We start from the raw sequence: 26,619 nt of genomic DNA on the forward strand, positions 1-26,619 counted from the left end.
ACATTGTCCTGCATTTTGCTTTAATAAAATAGAGGTTCTCTGACTGTGACTTAGTCTATATTGCAAAATGTTTCATAGTAGAGTTGGACTAGTGTATATAACCCTTCTAGTGAACTCACAATTTATATCAGGCCAGCAAAGTGCTTTTGTTGGCATTGCTTTTGTCATGTTGGCAAGTAAATTAAGCTGTACTAGCAAAAGCACTTTTATGCCAATACAACTGCTTCTACCCTATGGCTTTTGCCAGGGTGGAAATGTCAGACACACACAAATCGCAATCCTAAGCAACATTATTATATTAACAAAAGTTTCTAGTTTAGACCTCTCTATGGCTACATCTACACTGTAGCCTTCTTCCAGAAAAGCTTGTGCAAATGAAGTGCTGAGTGGAATATCATTTTTTCAGGAAGAATGGTTCTTGTGCAAGGGGGGGTTTTTGTGCAAAAAGGAGCCATCTACACAGCTCTTTTTTTGCACAAAAGCCTCTTGCGCAAAAACGGCTGCTAATTAATTACGCAAATGAGGTGCAGCGATATTCTACTCCGCGCTTAATTTTCATAAGCTTTTCCGGAAGAAGGCTACGGTGTAGATATAGCCTATATGACTCCACATTCAAGCAACCTAGTTATTTTCAGTAAAATTAATACTTTAAATTGTCTAAAGACTTGCTGGAAACATCTCTTTTCAATTTGCCTGAAATATCTCTCAGTGGAGTTTCTCTCATACCAAATTTCTTTTCCATGTTTTGCTGGTAATGCCTGTTCAGTTGAATGCTTTAAAAATCTGCATGACTATATCCAAAATTTGTCTATTTGGCCAAGAATAGGATTGGTATGGCTCACTTATAGGAAACATGCTGGAACGCTGGCACTCAGTGTGTACTTTCTAACATGCCAGGACTGGAGAATTATAATGGAGCTACAAACCTTTTTTCCCAGGTAACTTGCTACAAGTTACTCCTCTCACTATTACTTCCATGGTGCCCCACACAATAGAAGTAAGGAGGAAAGACAGGAAGACCACTGGCTTTGTATTGATCTATTTTAAATATTTAACTTTATGAAGTGTAAAAATACTCTACATCTCTTAATTACTGTAACCTATATTTTGAATGTACTGGCACTATTCTTATCTCTAGATCTTCAGGGCTAATTTGTGTATGCAGCATTGTATACAAAAATAGGATTGTGCTGTTTTACTCCTACTGAGCAGACCTGTTGATTAAGACTACTCCCTTTTCAGTCTTGTTTCAGAGTAAAAATGTGAACAAAATATAAACCAGTGCACTGGTGTCTGCCAGTGGGGACTGTTAGGTTGAAACAGTGTGGAATGCTAACGCCTAACTATTAAATACGAGCATTTAAGTTTTTCACTGATCACATGAAAATCTGTACAGTATACTTTAAATTACATCTTACTTAGAACGTAGGCTGCTTTTGGGAGAGCGCCATCAGTTGTCTTTTCCTTGTTTGATCCATATTTTACCTGTTTGTTTTTATAGCATATTAACCTTTGGTCTCTATGAGTATTATGTGTTTCACACAAATATAGAGAAAATATTTGGGATTAATCTTTCTACATGATTAGAATATATGAAGTACTAATTGCCCTCCAACACAGATGGTGGGGACACTGAAGCACAGAGGGGTCTCTGAAGTCAGGGAGAGTCTTTCCATTTACTTCAGCATGTTTTGGATCGGACTCTAAAAGTGATTTAGCCATGGCCAGAACAAGTTAATAGCAGTGCTGGGAATAAAACTTAAGAGTTTCTGGCTCTAAGCCTGGTGCTTAGTTCATTAATTTATGCTGCCTTTTGAAGAGTCAAGGCAACAACGGTAACTTGTAGTAAGTGCAGTATTTTAAATGCTGAAGAATAATAAAAATGTTTATGACCTTATTTAAAAAAAATCCTGAAGCACTTTCAACAGTTAATTCATTCGACTATTGATTTGAGTCAGTACTGGGTTTATAGTGCACCAGGCCCCATTCTCAGAAGGGGTCCAGGCACCCATAGAATGGCTCTGCCCTACTCAGCCTCTTCCCCTAGAGGCAGGTGTGAGCAATAATTTTTGATGGGGGGGCCACTCCAAGAATTGGTAAGTGATTGAGGGCCGCACTCTTCCATTATATAAATGGAGAAGGTGCTGGGGTCTGGAATGGAAGTTGGGTGCAGAAGGGATCTTGGGGTAAAGGATTGGGGTGTGGGAACTGGGAGGGAGTTTGGGTGAAGGAGGGGATTGTGACCTGGGGCAGCTAACTGGAGTGCAGAGGGTGTGCAAGGTCTGGGAGGGGAGTGTGACCTCGGGTTGGAGTACAGGGGTTTTGGTTGTGACCCGGACAGTGGATGAGGGTGCAAAATCTGGGAGGGGGTTGTGTCCTGAGGAGGTGTGTAGGAGGTGATACAGTGTCTGGAAAGGTGTATGGAGGCTGGAACAGGGGTGTAGAAGGTTTGGGTTACATGAGATAGGGATGCAAGAGTGGGGCAGAGGGTTGGCGGAGGGAGGGTCTAGGATGCCAGGGCATGCTCTGGTTTGGAGACCTTACATGGGTGGCTCCCAGCCAGCAGCCCGTCAAGTTCCTTAGTGAGAGTCCCTGTCTTATAAGCCTGCCTTATACGCCCCTGTACCTGCTTACAGCAGCTACAGGGGCCATGTTTGCTGCTGTGAACTAAACACTGTGAGCTTAGGAGATGAGGAGGGAGGAGCACTTCACATACTGCCTGTCCTGCAAATAGGCAGCAGCTGTTGGCCGGAAACTGGCCAATGGAAGCTACCAGGGGTGGGAGCAGCATGGGAATCCTTTTGCTCCAGGTTCTCAGCATTCATAGAAGCTCATGGCTCGACAGCCAGCTTTCCTAAGTGCCGAGTGGGCCAGGGCGGGCAGGGAGCTGGCTGAGGCTCTCTCAGTCTGGACCCGGTGGCTTGGCGGGCTGCATCCAGCCCTCAGATCACATTTTGCCCAGCCCTCCCTTGAGTCTGTCTTGCTCCTTTCTTGCCGCTTGCTCGTCTCTCCCGCTCTTCGCCTCACCTCCCACCTGCTCCTCTCTGCTCCCTCCCCTCTATGCAAACCATAGTAAGGGCTTCGGGGAAAAAGGCTGAGTGTTGATGAACCCTGAAGGCAGAGTGGGGAGGCAGGCCCCACCAAAGGTTAATCCAGCCCTGATTTGATTTCTTTCTTTTAGCAGCCCTTACTATTACCCCACATTTATTTCAATGAAGCAATTTTCTCAGTTTGTAAAACACCATTAATATAGATCATCTAATCTGAATTTATGAAGTGATAAACTTATTTCTCTGTACCAGTAAGGGAAGAGCATCTTGCTAAAACTAGAGTTGTAAGCTTTGAAGAAGCAAAGCAGATGCCTTTTTTGTTGGAATCATACATGGACTTTGCATTAGCCTGTTTTTAGAGGACTTGGTGTTTGCAGGAAGAACCACAAAAATAGCTCATTTTGATAGCTTATAAAAAGGTAAGCTGTGAATCCAATTGCTGTCATTAGTTTTACACTCAAAAAGGTGCAAACTCTAAGATTCTGACAGTAGAGAAGAAACTCTTAGAATTGTTTTCCAAAATGAATCGACTGATAATATTCAGTTTTATTGCATATAGAAAGAAGCAATACCCTTGTATTTTAATGACTAAATATTAATTGTACTTTATTTGTAGATGCTTGAATCGTACATGCTTAAGCACCTGTTTTAAAAATCACAATTTCCAGACTGCCATAAATTTCAGCATGTAAATAGATAAATGTAGGTATATTTTTAGCGTTAGCAGGCTGAGGAAATATATAATAGACTCTTTAGGGTGGGAGGGGGAAAGACTTCTACAATAGATCTCCTTGATTTTTAGGTTAATGGGATTTTTTAAAATTATTTAATAAAAACCACAGGAAAATCGGGAAGCCAAAATAAGGTTACCATGCTCTAGCAATGAACAATATCCTCACTTGAACTATATGCAGTAGGTCCTTTGTCCTGCTGGCTGGAATTAAAAGCAGGGATCCCTCTGCCATTGGTTTGAGAGGGGAAGAAGGGGGAAGTATATCTGGACAGAGCATGGAGATACTGGAAGTGACTGGACTGGGCAAGAAGGGACTGCCCTTCCAGGTGACCAGAGGAACTCACTGTACTGAGGCTGGCAACACCTACTCTCCCCCTTCTTCCCACCAAGAGAATCCCAGTAGAGCCAGGTTTCTTTATGATCCACTGTGGGCATTTTGCTAATCACCATTTTCCTTGAGGGCTGGAAAGGGTGAATATTTCATCCCCCCCACCCCCCGCCACAGTGGCTCAACTGCAAAAAATGGCATAGATGTCTAGTGCAGGTACAATTAATGGAAGGGATATGGTTACTGGATACATTGGAGTGGAAGGGGTAGTTCCAGATATTTTAAGTGAATGACATTGTGCCCTATCCAAGTACTTCTTGTTTTTCTTCCGGTGTGGCTAAAGTTGTTGCATTTTTTAAAATAGTTAATGGAGCAGAATGGCTAATCTCTCCATGTGTGCTTGTAGGTGATGGATTAGATGGAAAACTTTGATGTTCAAGGAAAATAATATTGATTTTAAAAACTATTATTTTCAGACCAGTAGTCCTGTGGCACCTTAGGTGGCGTCTACACTACACCCGTAGCTCGAAATAAGCTATGCAGTTTGAGTAATGCAAATTGCGTAGCTTCTTTCGAGTCAATTGGTAAATAGCTTATTTCAAAATTTGGTGCTGTCTATGCAGCACTTATTTCAATATAAATCACTATCCTGAAATGTCCCTTACTCCTTGTGGAATGAGGTTTACAGGGATGTCGCAATAGCGAGCCTATTATATTTCGAAATAATGGGCGCACTCAAAAGATGCAGAATAGCTATTTCGGGATACCTGCAGTGTCCCGAAATAGCGCCGCTGTCAAGACATAGCCCTAGACAACCCACTTCTTCAGATGAATGGAGTTTAAGAGGTCCTCTCTCTTTCTCTGCTCTTTATTTGGAAGCTGGCCCCTTAAACACCATTCATCTGAAGAAGTGGGTTGTGCCCACGAAAGCTCATGATACCATCCACATCTTTTGTTAGTCTCTAAGGGGCTGTAGAACTATTCATTTTTTTTAACTCTTTTTCCTGTTATAAAATACTTGGTTTCTGTTATTCCTCTCCAGCTCATCATCTGATGAAGTGCGTTTTGCCCACAAATGCTTATGACAGTATATATATTTTTTTGTTAGTCTCTAAGACTATGTGGCGCTATTTTGGGATACTGGAAAGATCCCAAAATAGCTATTCTGCATCTTTTGAGTGTGCCCATTATTTCAAAATATAATGTGCTTGCTATTCCGACGGCCCTGTAAACCTCATTCCACGAGGTGTAAGGGACATTTCAGAATAGCAACTTATATTGAAATAAGTGCTGTATTCGTTATTTTTATAATTTTTTTTAAATTGTAGACTAACATGTCTACCCCTCTGAAACAGGAAAAAAGGTACCTGTCAGTTGTAGGACAGGTGCTAATGAGGCTAATTAAGTGGGCTGGAAGTGTCCCCTGCTTAGCTTTTGATGTAAAAATGAGGTATTAAAGGCAGGGAAGACTGGCTTAATAATGGGACATCCAGTTAATGGCTTTGTTCAACCATGGACCTTCATGTGCCTGAAGGAATTAAATGCCTCAGAATAGAAACCCTAATTGTAGCCATCTGTATTCTTGAAGTACACATGTGACGCCTCCATACCAAGCAGAAGTAGAGTCAGAGTATTGAAAATGGGATTTATTAACAACCAAACCTAGTAATCTGTGACCTGAATGTAAATAACTTTTAACTCATTGTCTTCTCAGCTGTTCAGTTGGGCTGATTTGCTAGATCAGTAGGAGGCCTAGCTCTCTCTCTTGCTAACTGTAACACAGTTGATAGCCCACTTCATTTTCCCTAGAGAGATATAATTGGGACGTATTTAGATCATTGCTATGTGACTGATCCTTCCACTGATTAACGGAATAAAACATGCCAGCCTGTGTAAGACAGAAGAAGGTGGTAACAGCTAGATAATTTCATGGAGGTTAGGTCCATAAAAGGCTATTAGCCAGGGGATAGAAATGGTGTCCCTGGCCTCTGTTTGTCAGAGGCTGGAGATGGATGGCAAGAGACAAATCGCTTGATCGTTGTCTTCGGTCCACCCCCTCTGGGGCACCTGGCACTGGCCACTGTCGGCAGACAGGCTACTGGGCTAGATGGACCTTTGGTCTGACCCAGTACGGCTGTTCTTATGTTCATCTTGTGTCCTGAAAGTATCACACATCCAGTTTCCTGTGCAAGAAAATATAGTTGTAGTAAACATGCAGCATACAATCTGAACTCAACTGTTCCTGCTAAAGGAACATTATAGATATATAGCATACCATACCAGAAAAACCCTAGATGTAAAGATTAGCATATACACCAGAAGCATAGGTTACTGAACTTTTCTTCCTGCTTCTCAGTAAATTGCAAAAGGCAATGATAAAACATTGAGGCAGTGTCTAACGGTCTGCATGAAACATTTACATTTACAGTTCCTTAAAACAGAATGTTGTATAGTTAGAGAAATTCTTAGCAAGAAACATAAAATGTAAGAGTAGGAGTGCCTTCAACAACCTAATTATAAATAAACTTCCCTTATTCCTACTTTACGATTGGAAAACTGAGGCAGAAAGGCTGAATCACACCAGGACTTGGTGTTAAAGATGGGATTAAATTTGAAAGTTTTTGGCTCTAAAACCTGTGCTCAGATTATTTATGCTTTAGCAATATTATATCATTTATGTAATGACCAGAAGATCATGTATTTAAGGTATATCAGTACTTTACAAACATCTAATCTAAGGGCTAGATCATATGATCTTTCACTTGAGTGACTAGTATGGTTACTTGTGTGTAGATTAGCCATTTGAGTTACAGCTGCACAATATGGAGGGAAATAATCATACAACACAATCCTTTCCCTTTTTTCTTCTTAACCCCTTCTCCTTACCTGTTTGCTTTCTATGTATTTCAACCTTACTTCTTGTCTCCGTGCCTTCACCATGGAACTTAAAGTATACTTTCAGGTTGTATTGCTGATATTTGGACTTGCAGAAAACCAGTGCAATAGACTATCATCTATTATTATGACTTTTCAAACTAAGGGTCACGCCCCAGTACTGGGTTGCAGAAAGTAAGGCACAGAGTTGCCTTGTTGTTGGGTGACAAGGTGACCAGCAGGGGTACTATAGCAGGCTTCTTCCCTGTCCTGGCACTGCAGACCCCACTGTACTGCAGAAGCAGCCAGCAGTTGATCCAGCTCCTAGGTGGGGCTGGATGGGGCTCCCTGTACTACCTCCACCCTGGACATTGGCTCTGGTGACCAGGGTCTGTGGATGAAAGCAGCACGCAGAGCCACTTGTGCACTTCTGCATATGAACTAGACCCGCTGCTGGCCACTTCTGGGGTGCAGTGGAGTCTGTGGTGCCAGGAAAGGCAGGAAGCTTACCCCAGCACCCCTGCTGCACTGCTAACTGGGAGCTGGCAGAGGAAAGTCCATGCCCAAACCTGAAAACACCAACCCTGTACCCCCGCCCTGAGCCTCTCCAAACCCAGAGCTCCCTCGTACATTCCAAACACCTCATCTCCATCCCACCTCAGAGCCTAAACCCATCCCCTCCCCAGCCCAGCGCTTCCTCTCACACCCTGAACCCCTCTGCCCTTCCTCCCAACCTGGATCCCCTTACTATACTCCAAAACCCTCATCCTACTCCACCTCAGAGCCTGCACACCCAAATGGAGCTCTCTCCACACCCCCACACACGAACCTCATCCTGGCCACACTCCATAGCCCTCACTCTAGTTAAAAGATATAATTATGTTAGGTCATGGGCAACAACAGTTTTCTTCAACTGGGTCCCAATTAAAAAAGTTTGAAAACCACTGATCTATCAGATATAGCTCTTTGCTGTGTGGTTATAAAAGGACTGTCAGTACCTGTGAGTGGTAACTCTATTCTAATCATTCTTGATGGTGGTATTTGTATAGGTTGTGGAGAGCACCTTGTAAGGACCATACTGGCCAGAGAATGTTCACGTGCTTTGCAAACAGAAGATGCTCACCAAGCTCTACTAGAGACTATGCAAAACAAGTTTATTAGTAAGTATACAATTAATCCGAAAACTGGTACATGTTGTATCATTTCAGCTTGAAAAGAAAAACAGTCCATTAAAATATAATTAGATGTATTTTGCAGTTCCTCTTGGCATTACTCAATGGTCTTGAAGCTGTGGACAGAGATTATGTTGTAATGTATTTTGTGAATGATAAATTAAACCCCAGAAAATACAGGAAAGGAAAATATATTCCTTGGTTGGCAATCATTGAATGTTAAGAGCCAGGGAACAGATAGTTTAGAGGGAGGAATTTCCTAGGGTGAATTACTGACTATAGTATAGAGTGACTATGAAAGGAACCAGTGGTTTAAAAATCATAGAGGCTCTAAAAAGCTTCTTCCTATGCCCCCGTTTTTAATCTAGTGGAAATAAAGAGCCATTTTATCTTCTGATTTAAAATCCTGTGTGTGGATAGGTTTTGATTTGTGAATTAAATTATTTTTTTTCCTGGAAAAAAATATAATTTCACTGAAGACAGAAAATGGAAAAGGCAAAGGTTGATTGTTTTTTCTTCTTCCCCCTTATCATAGTGATGACAGTTGCAGACCCTCTTCAGTCATTTTGTGTCACATATTTTTGATTTTGTTTCATGTATAGATGAAAAATATAAGTACAAAACTTAAGTAAATTAAAGTACGAAAACAAATGTTACCTAAAATGTTTACTATCTAATCCAGGCCCTGCACAACATACGGCCCGTGGGCCGCATGCGGCCCGCAGGGGCTCACTTGTGGCCTGTGACAGCTACGGGCGGCGCAGCCCCATCCAATCCGCCGGCCGAGCGGAGGAGTGGAGCACCACTGGGGAGGGGAAAGTGCGGCGATTCTCGCCTCCGGGCTGCCTGCGTGCAGCTACAGCACAAGGAGGTGGGGTCCGAGCCAGAGGGCGGGACGCCGGCAGATGCCAGAACGCTGGCGTAATGTGGTATCGTGACGTCACGGCCGGCGACTGCCGGATTCAAAAAGGCTCCAGCAGCCCCGCAAACTGGAAGGCAGAAGCCAGGTAGGAGAGGGTAAGGGGCTTGTGCTGATGAGAAGGATGCAGGTCAGGAGAAAGGGGAAGGCACCAAGGGGCAGGGAGCAGGAGAGACACATGCTGGGGGCCAAGTGGAGACAATGAGGAAAAGGGCAGGAGGGGAGGTGTCAGTGGGAGGGGGGACAGGGTGATGCTGGGAGAGGAGGGGGTAAGGGTATTGGGAGCCGTATGTTGTGCAGGCCTGATTTAATTGAAAAATTCTTAATAAAGTATCCTCCCTCCCCCCCCAACCTACCCTTGCGGCCCGCAGCTGTTGTCTTTGGAGTAATATGGTCCTCGCCACTTTCCGAGTTGTGCAGACCTGATCTAATCTATTGTAGATAAACGTGCATTGCATTGAGACTTTTGGCATAGGTAATATGTCAGACTGCACTGTAGTTAATCCTTCAGCATTCGGAAACATAAGAACTGTTTTAGTTCCTTAACAGCTGAGCTTGGGGCATGTGTCCCTTAAGTGTGTAAGTACCCTCCTCCTTGGTGATGTGTTCTCCTTGTTGCATAAATTGCAAGGTTTCGTCCCCTTGGAGGCTAGTCTGATTTACCCCAAGAAGAGAGTCACACTTTCAGGCTGGGTCCAACTCAAGTTTATTGGTTGCAACCAAGGTACGGCTAAGGAACTCAATGTTCAAAGCAGAGCCGACCCCCAACATCTCATATGCAGGGGTTCTTATAGGGTTAACATCCTTCCTGGTTTAGGTGCCTTAACATGATAGGTTACTTCATTTTTGACGTTTAGCATTCCTATAGGTCAGGTTAATTTTCCAAATGAGGTTAAATACAGTGCCTACTTGCTGACTTTGCCGCTACAGCTGTGTTACATTCATTCACTTTTGCTGAACAATGGACGAGCCATACTTCCCTTTTTCCTTTCCTGCTTGAGCCGGTCACAAGTTTAAAGGATGTGGAATATATCCATATCTCTACTTAACAGAAGACTGGTTTCACTTCCCCTCGTCTCCTTATTATAAGTTATTACCTGTGACAGGCCTTGACCTTTGTCATGTCTTACTCCTATACAAATAGCAAATATATCTAAGCATTAGCAATGTATGTATATTGTACGTGCCCCTCATAGGGGAATCAGTGGCTCCGAGGGATTTGACTTCCCTTTTACACATCATCCTTACTGGAGAACTTCTTCATTGCAGCTAGTTACTTTTATTTCAGTCTGAAAACCCCATGCTAAACCTTCACCCAAAACCAAAAACATGTAAATGTGTGAGCCTTTAGCGCAGTGATACTCAAACTGAGGCCCAGGAGCAGCAAGAGCCTCTTTAATGTGTCTCCTGCAGCTTTTTGTAATATGTAATAATTAAATCACATAGTGTATTAATATTAACCAGTCAGGGTGCTTTTATTATGTTGTTAACCAGCTATAGAATACCTGGCCTCTTATTTTGCTATATGAGAGAGGGAGAAAGAGGGTGTGGGTGTGGTGAATGAATCAATGAAGTCACAGTACTGTGGCTCATTTGGGTAATGCTGATTGCTAATTTGGCTCCTGACCCACTGAGGTCTAGCTATAACTATTTTAGTGGTAACTCCAGGTGATAAAAAGAAGACTGTAGAAAATTAATACATTTTGTAATATCCTGGTTCCAGGGTTGAAGCTAACTCTTCATGTCATGTAAGGAAGCACTACTGTATTCAGCTACCTGCTTCAATTCTATTTCTTAAACTCCTGATCATGTTTAGATCTAGTTGATCAAGGTATAGTCATTTGTACAGTTTTTTTAAATCCTAAATATTCTAAATGTCACCTGAGCCAGTTCTAATTGAAAATATTACATTGTTTAATGTCATTTAGTGCAAAAAGGGTTCAGTTCCCTAAATCAAGGTGAGGCAAAGTCAAGAAAGGTTGGAGAATTAGGTGGTGGGGTACAGACAAGCACTGGAAGTGAAATAATAGTTGTTAGGAGGGTATTCAACTTGAAGTTCTGAAGAGGTAATATTTAATTTTAGAGTTTGTCAAGTTGTTATACAGGGTTAAAGTGGGAGTAGAATGTTCATGGTCTTTCCTGGAGGTTTTCCAGAAGCAGAAAAATGGCAAAATCACTTCAAATTGTAGATAAGGTTTTTGCTTGTAATATTTAGGTCATCTTAAAGTTGCTGCCTAATTTTGACTAAATATTCATAACTTGCTGGCAATTTCCCTGTATTTATTTGTCAGAATCTTTACCACAAGCAAAGCAAGACTTTGAACCTTATTTATATTTTAGTGTGTGTATTTTCATACCTGTATCCCAAGGTGCAGTTTTAAAATCAAGAAAATATTGTGTAATGCATTCATGTTACAAAAAGAATACTGTTTACAAATCATATTAGATAAAGTACCTATGTAAAGGTAATCATTTGATAGATGCACCTTCCATGCTCTGAGAGTCTTTACGCTAAGTTTTCGTTCTTGTAAAATGTGTGTACGACCGACATGCTGCTTAATTTTCCCTGAATAAATAAGATCATTAATAAGCAGCTTAGGGCAGGACAGAATTCATCCCTTCAGATATTATTCTCCTATGACTGAGAGAAAAGATAGATGTTATAGTGTGTTGAGAAGGCAAAGGGGGAAAAGTTTTGTAACCTAGGGTTCTTCATTGCAAATGTCTTGGCATTAGCTCCTTTCCATGTGGAAAGCTAGGTCTCTGTCTTGAGCACTACATCTGGCCACTGCACTTGTGTGATATGGGAGAGATGCAATCTTTTATGTCCCCAATGCAATATTTGTATTGCAGATTAGGCAGTAATCTGTCTAAGACAAGCAGCTATACTGTAGGCAGGATTTACACATTTTATAACATTGCTGTCTAATTCAGAACAGTATTGTCAAGGTGTTTGGAAAATCTGGACAGATTGATCCAAATCTTTGTCTTAAAAAATGTTCTTGGCAGTTCTAATTTACTTAATGGAAAAAAGTAAAGGGAAAGATTAAATGTATCCCAGTTCAAGACATTATATGCTCTCTTGAATTCATACATTACTAATTGAAATAAGAGTTTTGTTAGACCCAGCGTTTTGTTTTGATTAGCAGTAGGCTGGATAAATACACTTCATGTATTTTTAACCACTTTTCATGTTAGCATACCCATAAGAAAACGGTTGACAAGAATAGTTCTTCAGTAATACTCTATGCTAACCAGCTGCTTACAGACCAAAAGCTTAGGATCTAGTTAGATAGCAAATGGGAGAAAAATAGATATGTTTTAGGTTGATTATTGGAGTTAATAATAACTTCAAGCAAAAATACTCATGCATTGGTTCCCCTGCAACTTACTGTTTCTTGGTGATAAAAAGCTTTTAAACCAGTCGTTTATAGTGAACTGTTCTAATTTTAAATGTTAAAGGGCCATTACATGTGTGATACTGGTAAGCAGGCACCAGCTGACAAACTGGTAGCTGGAAACCAGGCCAATTCACTCATGTATTGGTAGAACTCATTGTGATTGTTTAAAAGTGCAAGAATGTATTTAGTGTTTAAACTGTATGAAAACTAATGGGATGTTACCACATAGTTTTCACTTATTTGTATCCTGTTACAATGCAATAGAAAACGTTTATTTCTTACATAACTAAATAACCTATCTAACGAGAAAGAAGCCTTGTTAATGCAAATTAAGGGCTTTAACAGGAAAGTACTAATTCTTGAGCATTTGAAGGCCTGTTAACATTGTGTTGATGAGAGATCAAAGACGCTAAATGTATTCCTCTGTCTCCACCATCAAAGAAATAGGCCACATGGTTAGTCATCCTGTCAGCTTCTTCTTTGTAAGGAAAGAGACAAGGGAAAATTTGTCTCTGGACTGTTTGGCTTGTAAAAGGGCAGAATAACTGAATGAGAAGGCCAAGAAATTTAGAACTTTTCTGGATCACCCTGAGAGGCTTTTGGAAACTGGCAGATTATGGCATCTCTTCTCTGTTTGAATGTATAGATTCTTACTCATCAGTGCATACATTTTTTACCTGCTTTAACCATTCAATAACTTTTTCCTAGCTAGCAAACCTTTTAGTTAGTTTACTATAGAATTGGCTGATAGCATTGTCTTTTGGTGTGAGATCTGGAAATTGACCTGTGTGTGTAACAGATCTCTTGGAACTGGGTGCAATTTGGATATTTTATTATTTTTTTTAATGTAAGGGTATGTCTACACTACAGGACAAAGTCCGATTAAGATACTCAATTTCAGCTATGTTAATAATGTAGCTGAAGTCGAAGTAGCTTAACTCGTTTTTTGGCGCTGCCTACACTGCAGGAAGTCAAAGGAAGAACGCTCTTCTTTCCACTTCCCTTACTCCTCGTGAAATGAGGGTTACTGGCATCAACAGGAGCATTCCTCTCAGTTCAAATTAGCTGCCTTAACTCAACTGCTAATTTGAACCCTGGAAGATTGATAGCGGCAGCTGCAATCTTCCTCTGCAGTGTAGACATATCCTGAGTGACCATTTATCACATTATCCAGCTTGCGTGGATGGCAAGATAGACTGGAGTGTATAAAGGAACTATCTGTGACTCCATGGTAAGACTGATTTCACCAAACGAGTAAAAAATGTGAACTCCTGGATCACTATACCGGTTACAGAATATACCATTTTGGGCTGGCTGTCCTGCTTTTGACAGTCAGCCTTGAGGTTGGCACTCATGGTAAATGAGCCATTCCAGGCAATGTGGTATATAAATTCAATGTTCTGTCGTATGACATTTTGTGCAGCAATGTTAAAGGAGATAATTACATTGAATGCTGCCTAGCCTTTTTTCTATTTCACCTACAGTGCCAATATTGAAGAAGATAATGGTGAAAACTGAAGTATTGTTTGGTAAAGACCTTCAAAACCTTAGTAACTGCTAACCCCCTCAGTATTCCTACTGGCTGGTAGTTTTCAGTGCTGGCTAGCTAGGTCAGGCAAAGCTTTTCCAGTTATATCCACAGTTTACAGGTAATGGCACCACATATTTAGAGAGAGGGTGCAGAGACAGGCTGAATAGAGAAGAATAGAACCAAGGAAAGAATGGGAACTGGATTGTGGAGAAAACAGGACTGTCCCTTTGAGTATGTTCTCTCCTGGGTTTAGAAGGATGAATTCTCAGAATGTCTGTTGAATTCCAGAGTCAGGAAAGTACTTAAGTCCCAGTGGCTTAAATGGGGCTCAAGTATGTTATGTTTTTCTCTGAAAAACTGTGCTTGTGCGTTTTTCAGAGTGACTTTCCTGCACAAGCACTCCAGCAAAGCACATTTAGTTTGTAGAAATCTTGGGGAATGTGTTGTCAGTACAATGTCCAGATAGGACAAGATAATGAGAAGACAATATCATCCATGGTTTCCCTGATAATCCAGGTGGTAAGTGCAAAGATAACCTTTGGGACTTTGTAACTTTGGTGTTGTACACAGGGCCTTGGGAGGTGAAGAGAAAATGTGCTGTGGAGGAAAACAGAAATTAAATAATAGGTTAGAATAGTATGATATTCAAGGAATGAATACTGAGTAAAATAGCAAATGTCAGGAAAATGTGTGGGCTGTGGTCATTAATTTAAGTAAAAAATTTGATCTAAATGAGATTATGAAAAGAAATACCAGGATATAGAAAGATAAAATGAAGACATAACCTGAAAATGTTCATACGTGTCTTTTTAGTTTGTTGCAGTAAAGCTATGATAAAAACCAACACAAGAGCAATGTATATGTTGTTTTATCATAGGGTATATCAGTCCTTAATACCTCTGGCAGGTGCATTACAAAAACCTGAGAAAGATGGGCAGATTTACTTAAGTGTTGTGTGATAGGGCATCTGTGTTTTTCAGTGCCTACCCTGGCCCCTCTGTACTAACTGCACATTAAGGAGACTCTTCCAAAAGCAGCTCTTCCTCTTGGTGACTAATTGGAAAAACATCTTACTGTGTAAAAGATTTGCTAGAAGCCGTAGATAAACAAGCTGGTCTGCAGGAGGAACAGAAAGGCCATTCAGAAGTGAGAAACTTGGAGCTATTAAGTGAGGCAGGTTTGGGCAAAGAAGAAATAAAGTCCATGTGGAATAAAAAGTGTTGCTAATCTTACTAGATGGAACAGAAAATAATTTTTGAGCTGGGACTGTGCTTAAATTTGGTTTTAAAGGCTATCATCCTTGCTGGAGATGAAGATTTTTCTGATTATAGTCAGTGCTTTTTTTGTGACGGTACTGCACCTCCAGATGCAGTACTGGTCCCGTCCCACCCCCCCTTTTTTTTTTACAAAAAAAGTACTGATTATAGTCATCTTATTGGAAGTCAGAAAATCTGTGTTCTGTCTCTGACTTTTTGTCCTAGATGTGCTGTGTGAACTTAAATTAATCACTTAGCATTGGTGTCTCTTAATTTTCCCCAGGATGCTTGTGCCCAAATTCACAGGTGTTGAGAGCTGACTCATTCCCATTTCCAAACTTCTTGGAAAGGCTCAAATAAAAAGCAGATAAAATGAACAGTATTCACTGTCAAAATGCTCTTTTTTTTTGTTAAGAATTAAGAAAAAAATGAGTTTATTTTGTAATGCACTTTAAGCCTTGTTTTACTAAAATAGAAAATCCAGCTGAATCTTTTTGCTTTCAGTAACCTATCAATGGATGATTATCTCAGTGCAGTTTTGTGAGTACTTTGAAATTCTAAAAATGACACAATTAATTCTTGCAAAATATTTCCCAAGGGGAAATATGTTTTATACTTAAATATTAGGCTTAAACAAAGTCTCTTATTTTCTGGTGAACTTTCACAGATGTTGGTTTTCACTGATATAAAGCTGTATCATATACCATACAAGTTTTTCCTTTAACTGTGAAATAACTGGAATAATTAGGTTGTCTATTATAGACAATATGCCTGGGTTTACTTCACTTCTCTTTCTTAAACACATATTTTGTGTTCCCATTAAACTTCAAATGAAATAGTCCTGGACCAAGCCAAAAAGCATGGTTTGGTAAAGCAGAACTGAAGTTGGATAGTCAAATGTTAAATTATAGCTTAATTGTATTGGACTCATGAATAGCTGATTTTGGCCTTTGCCATTAGATTCTTGCTTCCTGTTCACAGACCTCTTGAAATCTCCACAGAACTTTGGGAATTCTTCCAATTAGGGAATGCCTGGCTTAGACACTTGGAGCAGTTTAAACAGCAGGTGATGAACAAACCATTGGCAGATGTGATTCCCTCATTCCTTTGCTTAGAGCCAAAATATTACGGATTACATACAATTGCTGGTTGAATAGAAGGTGGGGAAGTTAAATGTGGACTTTTGTAGATGGAATGGATTTAATTTAATACATAGAAGAACAGTAGATTAGTACACGAATAAGAATGGTGTTTTATAAACACAAATATCTTTTATACAAAACAGTTAATTTTGTCTCTCATCAATCTCTTTCAAATGTGGCCAAGGTTGTGGAATGCAGACTTGAGAGTAAATGTTTGTGCCGTCTTACAGGCAAGAGATTCAGACTATTAACAATGGAAATATTATGAATTGTAGCTTAGAGTTTCTTATAAAGAAAACCTTTTCAAAACTATAAACCAAATCTGATGCTTGTTCAGTTCTAATAGGCAAATATATTTTCAAATCTTTGTTCCCTAGGTTTCTGTATGAATATAGTTTAGGGTACTGCTTGCACATGAAATAACTGAATGCTTTTGTTAATTATCATTGCAAACCTTTATGTATCACTTTGGATAAACTTAATTATAACAGTAAACAAACTTTAACATTACATAATTCAATGGAATATAACTAAATGGAAGAGGGGTTATAGCTCAAGTTCTTTAACAAAATCCATTATCTGAGACCTTGTGTAATCTGGATTCTATCCAGGGACTAGAATGGAAGTGGAATTAGCAATACTGATGAACAAACTCTTGATGTCAGAGGATGATGGGCAGACCTCTATTCTTATATTCCTGGACCTCTTTGTAGCCACCATTTGTTCATGATGTTTTTGTCCTGTCTGAGGCTGATTGCTGAGGTCCTAAAGTGATGCTCTAAAGGGTTTTGATGGGGAACTACAAATGAGATGGCATTTGCTGACATAGGCACAGTGTCTCACAGAATCAGTTCTCTTTTAGCTCTTCTTTAATACTTAACCTTCAACCACTGGCAAAAATGGTGTGAGATTGTGACTCCAAGTATGAAGATAATGTGTAAGTCTATCTAATCTTCACACTATGGCTATGTCTACACTGCAGGCTTCTTGCCCAAGAGCTTTTTGCAGAAGAGATTTTCCGCAAAAGGTCGTGCGCAAGAGCGCATCCATACTGCCATGTGCTTTTGAGGAAGAGGAGCGTCTGCACTGCCATGGACGCTCTTGTGCAAGAAAGCTCTGATGGTCATTCACCGAATGGCCATCAGAGCACCTGTGCTTTTTCCGATAGGGGTTTCTTGTGCAAGAAACCCGTTGTCCGTCCACACACACCTTTTTGTGCAAGAGCTCTTGTGCAAAAAGGCTTATTTCTCGTAGAAAGAGGAATAACTCTTGCGCAAAAAGCCCTGTGTTCTGAAAATCTACTGTACTTTTTCTTACAAAAAAATTGTGCTTGTAGTATGGACGCTCCGTGAGTTTCTGCGCAAATCAGCCATTTTTGTGCAAAAACTCTTCAGTGTAGATGTAGCCTATGACAGTATTTTTAGCCAAGATTTGTCCAGTGCTAGTCTGAGATTAGCTTATGAATGAATACCAGCTGACTGACATTGAACCCGAGGAAGCTGGAGATTACACTTATTGGAGAAGAAAAACGCTTTGAGGACTGAATGCTTCTGAATTCTTTAAATACACCAAACTCTTGTATCCTAGCTTCTTCAAGTAAAACATTCTACCTTCTATGGCTGGCTGTATGACCATGCCCTCTTCTGGTGGATGATGCCTTGACTTCAGTTATTGCGCTCCATTGTTACTCTCGACTACAGCAAAACAGCCTAGTTATGAAAACAGCAGCTATTTGGAAACCACAACTAATACATAATACAGCTGCATGCTGCAAACCTGTCCTCTATGGTCTCTGCTGGCTTCCTGTGCAGTTGCACATCACATTCAAGATCTTGGTCTTTATCTTCAAGGTACCTTATGATTTGGGCTCAGGATATCTAATCATCTAAAGTGCTGGGATGAAGATCATGATTGAGAGCACCATTCCTCAGGCACAAGGTAATGGCTTACTTGATAAGGGTAAGACTCCCACAGGACCTGAGAATGTTAATATTACCACCTTCTGTTCCAAATGCAAAGTATTTTCTATTGACATTACTTTCCCTAATGCTTTCACATTTACACACTCATGTACAAGCCATCATCTTGCTGGATGGATAGACAGAAAACTGACTACTGGCTGGCCAAGTTTTGAAATCTAAAATCCTGACTTAGAATGTTGATTAAACATGTAATTATATTATTTAACAGAGTCCTATGGACTGCTAAAGACAATAATGTTTAGAAATATTGATCAATTTTGTCTAAATCGCCACTCATTGGATTTTCTTGTTTTGTTTAGGGAGGTGGGGTTGAAATTGACATGACCTTATATTTAATGAATCATGGTGGAAAACATCCCATGAGTGATTATGAGAAATTATCTTCATTTAAAAAAAAATGAAGTTCTACATCAGTACAGTGATTCAAATTGTCCCCCTTCCTAGTCTTTTTTATGGGAGGATTTCAACATCCATGCCAGATTCCTTAAACCAATTTTAAACTTTTGTTTACAGCTCAAACACGTTTTTCACTCTCAGTGAAGTATTTAACAAGAGCTAACGCAGGGCCTGTGCTCAATCAGATCCCCATTAAGTCTGATTGGTCTTCAGCAAGAGTTTTGCCCTCCATGCTTCTTACTGCATCATTTCCGTAATTATACAGGGATGTTTGCAAGCTCATAACTTGAGCATTGCTTTTTGGTGGTGTAACTTATATTGCATATATCCTTTTTCAAAAAAGCTGTCATGCCATTAACATTCTTGAATAGTCCTATAGGCCCTGGTCTACACTAGGACTTTATTTCTAAGTACTGCCCACCTCCTTCCCCGGTTGAATTTATAAGAGGAGCATCTACACTACCAAGCCCATAACGAAATAACGGGCTGCAGAATTCAAAATCTGTACTCCTGCTTTTCATCAGGAGTAATGCTAATTCTGAAATAGTTATTTCAAAATAACGGTAGTGTGTACGCTCTGGTGCTGCTATTTTGAAATAATTACTCCCCAGAGTAATTCAGACTAATTACCCCTCAATGCTTCTTGGGGCTCTAAGTCTGAGGTAATGTGTCCATATTAACAGAGCCTGCCTCGGACTATTTTCAAGGCTTCCTCATAGCATGGACATGCCACTTCACATTTGTTAAATTGGGAGTTAGGTCAAATTTAGTAATTTTGAATATTTTCCTAGTGTAGATATGGCCGAATACTAGACCATACATAACAGTTCCATAAAGTAAACATTGTAAGGAAGCAGCAAATAAGTGTTCGCTAAAATCAAATCTGTGTGGGACATCCTGTTGAAATTTCTCTTCTCTGTAATAATATTGTGATTGTGCCCTGAACACCATTAGCAAATAATATTTAGCAAGGCAGACTGAAGACATAAACTTGAATGCTAAATGTAATTGACTAATGTATTGTGCTAATGAAGATGTGTTTATGCAGATTCAAGATACAGTAAACCAGGCTGTATTTTGATGTCTGTAATGACATTTCAGTAGCTGAGATTGCACCTTCCCAAAGAGAACTTCAGGAGTACACCTCAAAAAGGCAAGCAAATTCTGGCAGGAAAATCTAACCAAAAGAACCTTGCTAACCTCACTCTCAGGAGAAGGATTTAATGCTATTTGGAGTTCCCAGGATGGGAGGTCTCCTAATACCACACAGGTCTTGGTGATTGATGAAGAAAAGGTCCATCGTCAGACTGCCAAAGGACTGCCTGGAGGCAAAGTTACACAGCATGGTCACTTCCTAGCTTTACCAAGGGGCTATTTCACCTCCAAGAGCTTTTGTATTATACATGGAGTCTGGAAGGGGAGATAACAGCCATAGAGGCAGTGCTGCCCCTTCCCTACTCAGGAAAGGCCAGTCCTGGAGTAAGAGAAACATACTACACATTGACTACATATACTCTACATATTTTAATTATATGTGAGATTTTTAATATTTAAGGAGTTAACACTCCTTTGTGTAATAAAACTGGCTAAAAAGTTAATAGAAACAATACGACTAAAATATTTTGAGTGTGTGCTCCAAGAGAAACTTCAATTGACTCCTTATTAAATTCTGATGCTTGATGCAAAACATTGGACTAGATGAGCCATGTGGTCCTTTCCAACCTTATCATGGTAGCTAGTGATTCTTTTTTTAGAAAAGAGAATTGAAGTGCTTTCTTCATTTTCTCCATAAAAGTCGTTAGTTGGTTGAAAGTCTTCGATTTTTAGAATTTGGAATTCTCTAAAAACCTACTAAAAAGTACTTTGTTTTTAATAGTAATAGAGAGGTAGCCGTGGTAGTCTGATCTTGCTAAAACAAAAGGAAAAACTATGTAGCACTTTAAAGACTACATAGTTTTTCCTTTTATTTTTAATAGTGACCTTGAAACACTAGCAAACGTTCACATGTTTGATATGGAAAGGAAAAACTTAGTGGAGAACCAGGGTCCGCCAGTACTTACAAACTCTTCAGTTTGGTCTGAAAGCGCACAAGCCACTTACTTGCTGAGCTCTGTAGCTTACTGCCATGAAAATGAAATAGCCGAAGGACCAACGAGTCCTTGTAGAGTCCTAATGTAACTGGTAAAAAAACCAACATCTCTCCTTTTCTTCAGCCCAGAATCTGATTAATAAATTTAACTGTAAAAGTGGAAATTTGGTATTATTGCCAAGGTTCTCCTTTGTCACCATGGCTACGTCTACACTGGCCCCTTTTCCGGAAGGGGCATGTTAATTTCAGCGATCGTAATAGGGAAATCCGCGGGGGATTGAAATATCCCCCGCGGCATTTAAATAAAAATGTCCGCCGCTTTTTTCCGGCTTTTAGAAAAGCCGGAAAAGAGCGTCTACACTGTCCCCGATCCTCCGGAAAAAGCGCCCTTTTCCGGAGGATCTTATTCCTACTTTTCCCACTCTTTCTGGGACTCCCTCCCCTGCTGTCTCTAGCTCTGTAACAGTTGGTACTTCACATCTCTCTAACTCTTACTCTTTGCCCACCTTCTAATCCCATCAGGTGACTGTCTCAAGGGGATCTCTGTCACTGAACCCCTTTTACCACCGTCCATAAGGACAGACTATCACTATGGTTACAACCCAAGTTTCTGCCAAAAGTTGTTTCCTGCTTTCACCTCAGCCAACCCAAATGCTGCTTACCTGCCTTTTTTCCAGAGCTATGCATCTCAGCGGAAGAATAGCAACTTCAATCTGTAGACATCCATAGAACCTTGGCTTTTACCAGTAGAGATCTAGGCCATTTAGGAAACACACTTGACTGTTTATTGCTATGCAGCAAAGAATTAAGGGGCAAGGCATCTCCACTCAGAAGATTTCCAAGTGAGTTTCAAGCTGCATTATTTTTATCGATTTATCAGGGCTGTCTCCATCAGTTGGTGTAAGAGCCCACTCCATAAGAAAGCAAACATGGACTACCACCACCCTTCACAACATGCTTCTTATGGGCATGTGTAGGGCAGCCATGTGGAGTTTGGCACATCATTTTTCTTCCCGTTACGCATTGGTGCAAGACTTTCTGAGGGATGCCTCGTTTCAGTGCGGCTGATCTCATTGCACAGTTGTATCATCTTCCTCGCATCCTCTTCCTAAGTGGTTACGTCTTACTAATCACTCTCAGTAGAATACAATATAGATTCACACTCAAGGAAGAGGAGGAGGTAAGTTACCTTTCACTGGAGGTTCTTTAAGATATGTGTTCCTTCCCCATTTCCCCTCTGCTGCAGATGTCTTGGTTCCTAGTGAAGTAGGAATCTAGCAAATTCAGTCTGTCTTGCTCTTTACTGTCTTGGATAAAACCATGCTGTAAATTTTTCAGATCGTCCCTTCATCAATTTGTTCAGCATCTACCACAGTAAGGCCCTGCTTTTGTCTGGGACCTCTAAGCCAGTGTTTCTCAACCAGTGGTACGAGTACCCTTAGGGGTACTTGAGAGACGTCTGGGGGGTACTTCAACACAACTGAAATTTGGAGAAAACTGAATTTTTGTTGTAAGTTTTACAGCACTTTATTATTTTTTACTTTTTATACCCAAAAATTCCATCACCTGCCCAGCTACAATTAAATTGTTTAAACAAATGTGTTGCAATGGCAGAAAAAAAATTGTGTGTCTAAAAACTGTAGGTACTAGGGGTACTTCTAATTTAATTTTTTTAAAGGGGATACTTTATTAAAAAAAGGTTGAGAAACACTGTTCTAAGCTATATTGTAATAAAGATAAATTTAGACATGCTTCAAGAGCCTGCTTGGGACTGCTGTCATGTAAATCCTGGAACAGCTATGTTGCATATCTTTTGTGTTTGATAATGTATTGCTATATAAAGCCATAAGCACAACAGGAGTAAGATTATGTACAGTACAGCCTAATTTCTTCTGCTGTTTGAACTATAACTCATGCATTTGCTGGTTGCTGCTACACTAAGGATCCAAGCTTATTGCTGTGAAAAGCTATGTTGAGGTATTTAATAAGGTTGTTAAAAAGCAGTTTAAAACTGCTGAAAAACTTAGTGATTACATAGTTACATGCTGGGTACACACTGAAAGCCGGCTTTTAAGCTGGCTCCTGACGCACATTGACTCCCACCTGCTGCCCTACTCCCAGGGAGTCGGCTGCTGCTCTGTGCTGCTGCCTCTGATTCAGAAGCAGCAGCGTGGGAAATCAGCCAACTCCCCTAGAGTGGGGCCTGGAACTAGCGTGTAACCATTAACATTAACCGAGAAGCTCATGCTTATTGATTAACCGTTTAAACAGTTATTCTATTACCTCCCTCGTATGTAATTCACTAGTTTTTTAAGAAAACTTAATATTAACAATTGAAAACATCAAAGAGGGAGCAGATCTGAAGTGAACATCAGGATTTTTACAAAATGCCAATAGAGCTCTCAGACTGTTTTAAGATCATTGAACTAGCCTGTGCAGAGAACCCATTCCTGAAACCATTTGCTTGGCTTTATGGCAATGGGATTTAAGCATCTGCAGAGTTTTTGCAGAATAGGGGTTTTAACATAGCTAGCTTTCTGGGGGTGGCACTTTCAGCTAATGGAAATCTTCAACCACATATCATTGGTACCAATTTTTAAACATTTTTGTATTTTAAAATCATTTTATAAAGCTTTTGTAAAGCTCATACTTTGTTTGGAGCTTCTAATTTCAGCCATTTTTTAGTTGCCCCACCCTCACTAGTGAGTAAAATAGTGTTTGTTTGCTTGTTTTGTTCCACTTTCCAAGAACTCCAAACCAGCTAACCTTTGTTTTGCCAAACTTTTTTTTTTAAATAATATTTTGGGCAGAAATTGAGAACGGAAAACTTCAAACCCAAAGGCAAGTTTTTAATAATCCTATGTGAGTGGATTAAAAGTTAATGAAAACCATTTTGGAACTTCATAATAGTTCATATGGCACAACCACTATATTTTTACATTCTGACAACTAAGAGCAGACTTTTATGAAAAAAACTAAATGTTCTGTTCTCTTTTTCCTGCTTTATTATTTGCAAGCCAATTAGTTACCTGGGGTAAAGGAATGTACTGTAACTTTGAGGGTTCCAAGTAAGTTCCAGTAACATTTCCCAGGAAATCCCTATGAAAATGAAAAGGGTCTAGGAGAAATGTAGCATTAAATGTTTGGCACTAATTCTATAACAAGGAAGGAAATCCACAGCTGGGGCTTTTAGTGAGTGGGAACTTTCACATCAGTTATTCGCACTGCTAAAAATTTGGTTAGCTGCCGGATAATAATTCTAGATTCAGATTAAGAAGGTGAATTGACTTGGGTAACTAAAGGCATGTGTGGCTGGCTTTATTTGCAAACATTGCTTTCCTATGCTGATTTAATGCTGAAAGATGAAATTTTAGCAAAGTGAATGATTAATTCTCAACTGAAAGCACAAGAGTGCTATTCAGAGTTAGGTAACTTTTGTTATCATCACAATTACGCTTTAGAACCTACCCATCTTCACTTAGCACTGAACAGCCCTGTCCTGAAGCCATTTAGAAGCTGTCTGTTTTTTTAATATTTGCTTCTGTGCCATTTATAAATCAGGGTTCAACAATAACATGTGAATATCAACATATATTTTACTTTGCCAATACAATATAAAATGAATAGAACTCTCTGATTTCTAGGAGGAGAACTCTAAATTCTTCCATAACAAATTGTAATGACTAACTAGATGTTCATATGTGGTTGTATTGTACTGTATTTTCACATTATTTTAACTCTAGTTAAATTATGTCATGTAAAGGATTTTGTTTAATTGTTTGCAGGTGGTCAAGTAACAAATGTTGTGATGACTAGTAAATGAGGCTATTCTTTAGACAATATGGATGTTAGCCAGTTTTAGTATTTTGAACAATGCAGTCTTTTTTTATTTTAATGTGAAACACCACCATGGGGTGAGGAAGACACATTTTTGTATGATGCATACTGCATTAAGGGTCCAATTCTGCCAGGCACTGAGCATCTCCCAGAATGCTATTGAATTTTCAATTCCCATTTTTGTTAGTGGTTAAGGATGCTACAGCCCTTGCAGAATCAGTATCGATGAGGTAAACTCTACCCTCCTTTATTCATGTGGAACGTTTACCTAAGATGCTATGTAACAGTAAATTTGATTTCATTGACCGACACTTGTGTGAATTCAGCTGATGGCTAAACTTCTTCTGAAAAGTAAAGTCACTTTGATACTGGAAATTTTGGAGCCCAGAGTGATGGTCCTCCACTCCCTCTCCCCCTCCCCCATGCTTTATGAAGTTTGGCTTATGAATATAAATATGCATAACTTGGAGATGCTTTGGACAAAATACCTCATGTGGTTCAGTGTCTGCATTGCTCTTCCACGCGGGGGGCAGTTACCCAAGCTCTGTACCTTGTCTGGGGGAGACCAGAGAATTTGGCCAAGAAGTATAGAGTGGTGGGGAACCTCAGAGAGCAAGGAGACAGGTGTTAATGGCATAATCAGCACACTGGGGAACAATCCCAATGGGTCTTCTGTGACCACACCCCACCACACCCAGTGTTAAAGGTAAAGTAGGTAATTAAAAGTCAAATACGCTATTTAAATATTAGACATTTTAACAAAGTGGCATATTAATTTTCTAAAATTCAATCCTAGAGTCAAAAATTTTTTCAAGCACATCTATTTTCATGTTCAAAAACTGACTGCTAAATGCCTCGTTTGCATTGCAAACATGGGGCTTTACCTTTTGCATTTGTAAAGACTATTCAGAAATTTACTGTATGTAGTAAAGCTGTCTTGTCAATGATCCACAACACAGGATTTTTTTAAAGGCATATCCAAGTTGACTTACTTTTTTTATTTGAAAGTTTTGTCATTCCAACCCCAGAAGCCAACTGTTCTTCAATTGTGCTAATGCTAGCATCAAGCCTGTCACCAGCAAATGCTACTTTCTGTTAGTTACATGAAATGAGATGCATAGACAGTGCATTTGTAAAGGATTGCTGCATTTATCATCAGATTAAAGTCACTTGGCCGCTAGCTTCATATTTTATAGCACCACCCAGTGTGCGGTAATCGTGTGGAGCTGCACTGCCTGCTGCGTTCTGTTGAATTACAACATGATAACGTTTTGAATGACTAGTTAATAGGAGTGTCAGAGTTTTCATTTAAACTGTGTTGGTTGTCTGATCACTAACAAGGTGAGCACAGGGGAGGGGCAGGACTTGAGCTGCTAGGGGAGGGAGGCCTGTGCTCCCCAGTATCCCCTAAGTCACTCCAGAACCTCCCTTATCCTATCGTCCTCATATGGGAGCCAGGTCCATCCCTGGGGCAGTCTGGACCTGGCTCTCATATGAGGAAGGTAGGATTACAAAAGTAACAACAAAAATCAGAATTTCACATCTGCAGGGGAATAGCAGGAAAAGATTTCTTTCCTTTTGCCCATGGTGCTGTTTTCAGTGTTACATTTTCCCATAAGTGCATATGGCGCATACCTGGATTTTTTGCTGGAGTAGTTCAGAGGTCTCAGCCCACTTAGTACTTTGCAAAACATCATTAAACAACATTTTAGCCTTTTGTTAAAGGTACAGAAACACAAATACTTGAAATTTAAAAGTCAGAGGACCTGGCCCAGAAGGACAGCATGCATCACGTTCTTATGCAGATATCTTCAGATCCAACTTCGGAGTTTTCTTGCTCAGCGCAGGCACCCAGTACTACCACCTTGGCTAAGAATGTCCCTACAGACATTGTGTTGTGTCTGCCCCT

The 26,619-nt window shown here is 40.1% G+C and overlaps 1 protein-coding gene across 7 annotated transcripts in view; it reads left to right on the forward strand.

The window, feature by feature from the left end:
• The window catches only part of TASP1 (taspase 1), a 156,926-nt gene that overhangs the window by 100,430 nt on the left and 29,877 nt on the right, over nt 1–26,619 (forward strand). For 3 of the 7 annotated variants that reach the window (XM_075925644.2, XM_075925645.2, XM_075925650.2), the window contains 2 exons: nt 8,035–8,145; nt 8,840–18,250. The exons of 1 other annotated variant lie outside the window; for it this stretch is intronic. In XM_075925644.2, the coding sequence (XP_075781759.2) occupies nt 8,035–8,145; nt 8,840–9,168 (440 nt within the window). In that variant the 3' untranslated portion in view covers nt 9,169–18,250. Of the gene's footprint in view, nt 1–8,034; nt 8,146–8,839; nt 18,251–26,619 lie in introns of those variants that run through there. 3 more of the 7 variants (XM_075925647.2, XM_075925649.2, XM_075925651.2) reach the window with 1 other exon arrangement.

This window comes from Pelodiscus sinensis, chromosome 3, assembly GCF_052426305.1.
Source record: "Pelodiscus sinensis isolate ZL-2025 chromosome 3, ASM5242630v1, whole genome shotgun sequence".
Classification (NCBI taxonomy): Eukaryota; Metazoa; Chordata; order Testudines; family Trionychidae; genus Pelodiscus; species Pelodiscus sinensis.